Source organism: Triticum dicoccoides, chromosome 2A, assembly GCF_002162155.2.
Source record: "Triticum dicoccoides isolate Atlit2015 ecotype Zavitan chromosome 2A, WEW_v2.0, whole genome shotgun sequence".
In the NCBI taxonomy this organism is placed as follows: domain Eukaryota; kingdom Viridiplantae; phylum Streptophyta; class Magnoliopsida; order Poales; family Poaceae; genus Triticum; species Triticum dicoccoides.
This window is the reverse complement of record NC_041382.1, coordinates 16,992,898-16,998,771: the sequence shown is the minus strand read 5'-3', so window position 1 is coordinate 16,998,771 and position 5,874 is coordinate 16,992,898. Positions and strand designations below refer to the sequence as shown.

The following is a 5,874-nucleotide window of genomic DNA, read 5'->3' as shown; positions in this document are numbered from 1 at the left end:
TGCCAATGCCACTCCGCCTGATGCACTGGCATGTTCACGTGCTGCCTCTGCCGGCGAGCCGGTGCTGGCAGAGGCGGGAGGAGCTCCGATGGGAAGGGGACGTCGAAAGCCTTGCCCTTGGCCTTGCTGCTGCCGGCGCCGGAGAAGAGCCCCATCTCGCTGTGGTGGTGGTGGCTAGGGTTTGCCGGCGACGCGGGAGCAGAGTTGGCTAGATGTAGACGGCGAGTTTTGATGAGGACGGCCCCGCCGCATGGTCGGCTTAAAAAGGTTTCTTTCGTCTTTTTTTCTACGATAACTTTCTATCTTTTTTAAGCCGACCGTGATGTTTTTGATGTGGATGGTCCCGCCGCACGGTCGGCTTAAGGCACGTATCTTTCTATCTTTTTTTCTACGATAACTTTTTTGTTTCTTTTTTCAATGAGAACTCCTTTTCTAATTATTGCACTTCAGAAGATTTCTTTATCGGGATCGAGTTGCCCGTTCACTCTTGGCATATATATATCTCTGTTCGTATCTCCTCCCTGATAAACGAAACCAGTCCAGCCAGCCAGCCCTAGAATCCGCCGCCGCCGCCGCCGCCGCCGCCGCTAGACCTGATGGCGCTGCGCTCCCTCGTCAGGAAGTTGCCGGCCCTCGGTGCCAGGTCGCCGCCGGTGGCCCCCCGTATGGGGCCGGTCCACGCGCTCTCGCCGGCGGCGGGTTCTCGCCTCATGTCCCACGGTGGCACGGTAAGTAGCTCTGTTCGATTTCTCGCAATCCATGTTAGATCCGATCCCCGCTGGTGCGGTTTTGCTCTAATTTTTCTCCAGTTTCATCTAATTTACAACTTGTTAGAGAAATCAGTCACCCCAAGTTAGATCTGATCCCAGCTGGTGCGGTTTTGCGCCTTTCCCCCCTCTAGTATCATCTTTTTAGAGAAATCAATCACCCTTGTACTCCCTCCGTCCCAAAATTCTTGTCTTAGATTAGTCTAGATACGGATGTATTTAATACTAAAACATGACTTGATTCATCCGTATTTAGACAAATCTAAGACAAGAATTTTGGGACGGAGGGAGTACTACTTTTTAGTGGATGTTCGGATGGTGAGATGTTCCTTTATTAAGTCACTAGTGTTTACACTTATTTAGATTTGGCGGTAGACCAAGACAAAAAAGAATTTATTGCATCTTTCATCCGCCTTGAGAGGCATCCGTGATGTATTCACTGTATTGCAACTTCTTTATGAATTTCCAGCATTTGTAACACATGTCCTTCAAATTTTTATAGGGGGGTCAAGTGGTTTATTCTGATGATGATAAAACGCTGGCCAATCAGCGCGAGGAAATAAAGCACATGACTGCAGAGTTTGACCAGAGTATGAAGGATATATCCAAGAATTTGGATGATATGGATTTAGTTGAGAGGTAAATTCCTTAATACAGTATACAACTGAACGAGCCTTTTTACCCTACTAGTACTGTTGCTGGACGATGTTTATTGAGCAAGGCTACTCTAGTTTTTTAGACGCAAAGTAGTGCTCATATGTGTTTTTTCTAAGATAAACCTAGTTGCAGAACAATATGTAATAATACTTGTGTGTAAGTTGTGAAAAATAATAATAGGTAACTTTGTATCTTCTAACACATTGGCTCTTTGCAGGCGTTGCAAGGAGGACTTGGCAAATTTCCACAGGAGGCTGCATAACATGCAGAAGGTGGTCAATGTTGCTCTTATTGTGCTGGTGCCTATAAGTGTTCTGAAATTTTTGTCTCTGTAGTATCATCTCTCCTGGTTGGTTAAGAAATCCTAATTTATTAGTGGGGTTAGAAATCCAATCATTGTTTGTGCATGTATGCTAGGCTTAACCCACTTTCTGAGGTGAAGTATATATGTGTTTGTCTTGTTTGGAATTATATATTTATCTTAATGGACGTAGAAGCACGTGTTTGAGTATATCCATTCTTTTTTCTATCGGAGAGATAAAAGAACGCAACCAAGCCCGGAACTATGCCGTGGAAATGTCTGTGAAGAGGAGTTGCAGCGCGCAAACATACTGGAAAATCACTTGTTTGTAAAAAAAAATGCGGGCTCCTGCATAGTTGGGGCCGAATCTGCTATATCCACCTGCCGTCGCTGCTCGAGCTGCTGCCGCGCAAGGAGGCATTGCTGCGAGAGACGCGAGCTCTGGCCGCTGGCCGTAGCCGAGGCTGGAGAGGCGATGGCGTGTGGGCGGTGGTTTCGTGGTGGTTCGGCAGCGAGTGGCGGAGCTGTGACCTCCCTGCCCATGGCAGATCTTGCACGAGAGCTCGACCGGGACAAATGTCCCAATTGCAGTTTGTATTGAGTCCAGGGGGCTTTATGTTGTTCTGTCAACAATTTACGGGGATTTGTTCTGCTCTCGCACATATCGCAGCCTAAAAACTCCTAAAAGACAGCCTAGAAACTCCTAGAAGACATTTTGCGGTATATTTTATAGGACAGGGATATACCGGATTTGCAAGAGATGCTCCAACCAGTAGCAGATTCGGCGGACGGGGGCTAAGCTATGGCGGCGAAAAGCAGAGGAAAGCGACGAGGGGTAGCAAATTACTATAATTTTCATTGGCAGCCAAAGAAAAAGATTGGTGTGCAACAAAATAAATGGATGGTGTCCAGCCTCAAGCACAAGTAGAGAAGTATGAAACCGACAAAGGGGTTTCATGTGTGCAATGGTATGCCAGTTTCACCCAACTCTTGACTGCACCACCTTGTGATGATGTTGATTTGCTCTAGCATGGAAATTCGTTAGATAGTATTTTGGGAATGAACATATTATCATGCAAATGGACTGTTCTGATGTAGTGAACTTGTGGCATAAGCCTGATGCTATCCGGTTGAATGGGGCACATGTTATGAGGGAAATTGAAAGAATTCCTTATTTAACACTGTGTTAAATTTTGTTTCCCTATTTGACATTGAAAACTTTTTTCTTTTTTAAATAACATCGATTCTAAATTTTATGCCCTTTATAGCACTTCCATCCATTTTTCCGTCTAGCGTTGTTAACTTACATGTAAAAAAACTTTTTTACCCTCATGTATGTTGGCTAAGGTTACAGTATGCCGATGCTACTGTACGAAGTACTTCGATGAGGTTCCTGGCCGGTGCTATTGGCGACAGCAACACGTGTAGGAGCCGGTCCCCTGACGTACGCCCCCCTGCCGTTGGGCCGCTGACGGGTGGGTCACGGCCCACATGTCAATGTGTGGGCCGTACGCGAGCCGCGTCCGTGTAGAAAGACAAAAACTCGCTTGGTAACTTAGTACGCCGGGCTGGACGTAGAAACGATGCTCACGTAGGAAGCTTGATCGATTCTAGCCGAGCTAGCTAGCTTGGACTAGCAGGCACACACACGTACACGTCACGATGCAGATCGATTGATGGCGATTGTATTTGGCATGAGTTACAATGGTTTTGTGATGGATGGTCGACGACGTGTACAGAAAAAGTGTGTCGCGTGTGTGTATGTGTTGGAGTTCCATGCTAGTCAGCTGTAGAGATAATTGCACGTATCATCCTGGAAGTTGCGGCGATGTCCAACTCGGCCCCGGAAGTTGAGAACTGATCCATTACGGTCCTGATACGGGGAAATACGTCCCCAATACGGTCCTGGATGTTGGACGGCCAGTCCTGCGTCTACACGTCGCGTGCGTACATAGGATACGCCCGTATGACACGTCAGCGCCTGGCCCGCTCGTCAGAAGGGAGCCCACCAGTCAGCGCGGAGCCCACCCCTTGCCCCCCATCCCCGTCTCGCTGTCTTTTCTCGATCCTTCGTGTGTCCACGAACCGAAAACAGAGCAGGAAGCAGAGTAGTGGGATAGGGTGCGGCGGCGGATGATCTGCGACCTGATGGCCTTTCGATGGTAGTTGCTGCGGTGGTGGAAGGGACTGCGACGGCGCCGCAACCTGTAGGACGGGATTCAGCGGCGATGGAGGGCCCGCGACGGCGGCCCGACGGCGAGGCGGCTCCAACGTACGGTATGATTCGTCGCCCAAGAACGTAGAGATGGTTTTGTGCCTGAAATCTACAATTTTAGTTCTAATTAGGTTGTGTGCACATATAATCTCATTTGTTTACGCCAATTTCATGCACTTTGGATGGAAATTTGTTAGGGTTTGGGTAAAGTACGACAAAAAGATTGAACTTTCAATGATTTTTGTTTGCAGCAAAGGATTCTCGATTGTTCACTGTTGAGGTAATCCATGGAGGATTTTTCTTTGGCAGTGGGCAGAATATGTGTTATTTGGATGGCAAAAAGGTTTGCTATGATTACTGTCAGGTGGAGAGTGCATATTACAAATTGTTTGAAGAATTAGTTGAGCACTTGGGTTATGAAAAGAGAGGTAGAATCAATATGTATTGGTTGCCCCCTGGTTGTCAGCTAAATGAAGGTGGTGCCAGGCTTTTGTCCAATGATGTTGACGTAGATTGTATGTATCTAACGCTTAATCGAGGGCACCAATTTCAAATGATATACCTCGATCATTTGGACAGCCATATTTCTGGAGGAGGAGCTGGATGGGATGATGTTGTGGCTAATCCAGTAACACAAATGCCAGTTGTTTTCAGTCCAATGAAGAAGTCAAGCAATGCAAATGATAACAGAGATGTCAATGAAAGCAACACATCTTGTAGTGTTGTGGATGAAAGTCATGAAATTCAGAGTCATGACCAATTCTTTGACAGACTGAGACCAAGAAAACAACATATAGAAGAGCAGGAAGAACAGTATGCAGATTCAGATACTTCTGACAGTGATTATATTCCTGAAATTATTGACAGTGACTATGACTTGGAGGATGGGGATGAGGATTTGTTGCAGGAGCAGCTACACCCTCTGCAAGATAGGAAAGGGAAGAAGGTGGTGGAAGAGTGCAACTTTGAAGATGAGGAATTGGATGCTCCAGATTCAGATCAAGATGAAATGAAATTCAATTTCAAATCATTTACAGCTGCTGATATGCATGAGCCCAAGTTCCATGCAGGCCAATTGTTCTCTTCAGTCGAGCTCTTGAGGAAAGCAGTTAGAGAGTACAGTTGCAAAGAGAGAGTGAACATCACATTCCCAAAGAATGACAAAACAAGGCTTGGTGCAAAGTGTGAGAAAGGATGCCCATGGTATCTTTATGCATCTTGTGATAATAGGACAAATTCGATAATGGTGAAGACATTCAATGGTGAGCATACTTGTGAGAAGAAGTGGCAAGTTACAGCCTTTACAGCTAGGTATATTGCTCACAAATTTGTCGACAAGATTAGGGCATGTGAGAGGATTTCATTGAAGGCCTTAGCAGGTTTTGTGCAAGAAGATTGGAATATGACAATTAAAAGGGGCAAGTTAGGGAGAGCTAGGAAGATTGCATATGATATGATATATGGTGATGAGATTGCACAATACAACTTGTTGTGGGACTATGCAAATGAGCTGAGGAGATCTAATCCTGGTAGCACTTTCTTTGTTGAACTTTCAGAAGAGGGGCAATTTCAAAAATGTTACTTCTCATTTGATGCATGCAAAAGGGGCTTCTTATCTGCTTGTAGGCCTATCATTTTCCTCGATGGCTGTCACTTGAAGACACAATATGGAGGTGTGCTTTTAAGTGCTGTAGGAATGGATCCTAATGATTGCATAATTCCTGTGGCTCATGCAGTAGTGCAAAGTGAAGATACAAAAGCCTGGAGATGGTTCTTGACTGCATTGAAGCAAGATCTTGGCATACATAACACAGATCTCTGGACCATCATGTCTGACAAGCAAAAAGTAATTCCTTTGCATTTTTTGCTTATTTCAGTATGTATCAGAACTTATGTGATTTCCTTTGCATGTTTATAATGTGTGAAATGTCATT

General features: G+C 45.5%; 1 protein-coding gene across 1 annotated transcript; it reads left to right on the top strand.

The window, feature by feature from the left end:
- The first annotated feature begins 535 nt into the window (after nucleotides 1-535).
- On the top strand, nucleotides 536-1,935 carry LOC119352806. Its single transcript, XM_037619387.1, has 3 exons — nucleotides 536-728; nucleotides 1,270-1,406; nucleotides 1,642-1,935. The coding sequence occupies exons 1-3, from the start codon at nucleotides 597-599 to the stop codon at nucleotides 1,757-1,759; spliced, it is 387 nt and encodes a 128-aa protein (XP_037475284.1). The 5' UTR covers nucleotides 536-596; the 3' UTR covers nucleotides 1,760-1,935.
- Nucleotides 1,936-5,874: the final 3,939 nt, after the last annotated feature.

Excerpts from the sequence above, each read along its gene's own strand:
- LOC119352806 (XM_037619387.1), top strand. The coding sequence starts at position 597 with ATGGCGCTGCGCTCCCTCGTCAGGAAGTTGCCGGCCCTCGGTGCCAGG. Across the intron at positions 729-1,269 it reads TCATGTCCCACGGTGGCACG|GGGGGTCAAGTGGTTTATTC; the intron begins GTAAGTAGCTCT and ends AAATTTTTATAG. Across the intron at positions 1,407-1,641 it reads GATATGGATTTAGTTGAGAG|GCGTTGCAAGGAGGACTTGG; the intron begins GTAAATTCCTTA and ends GGCTCTTTGCAG.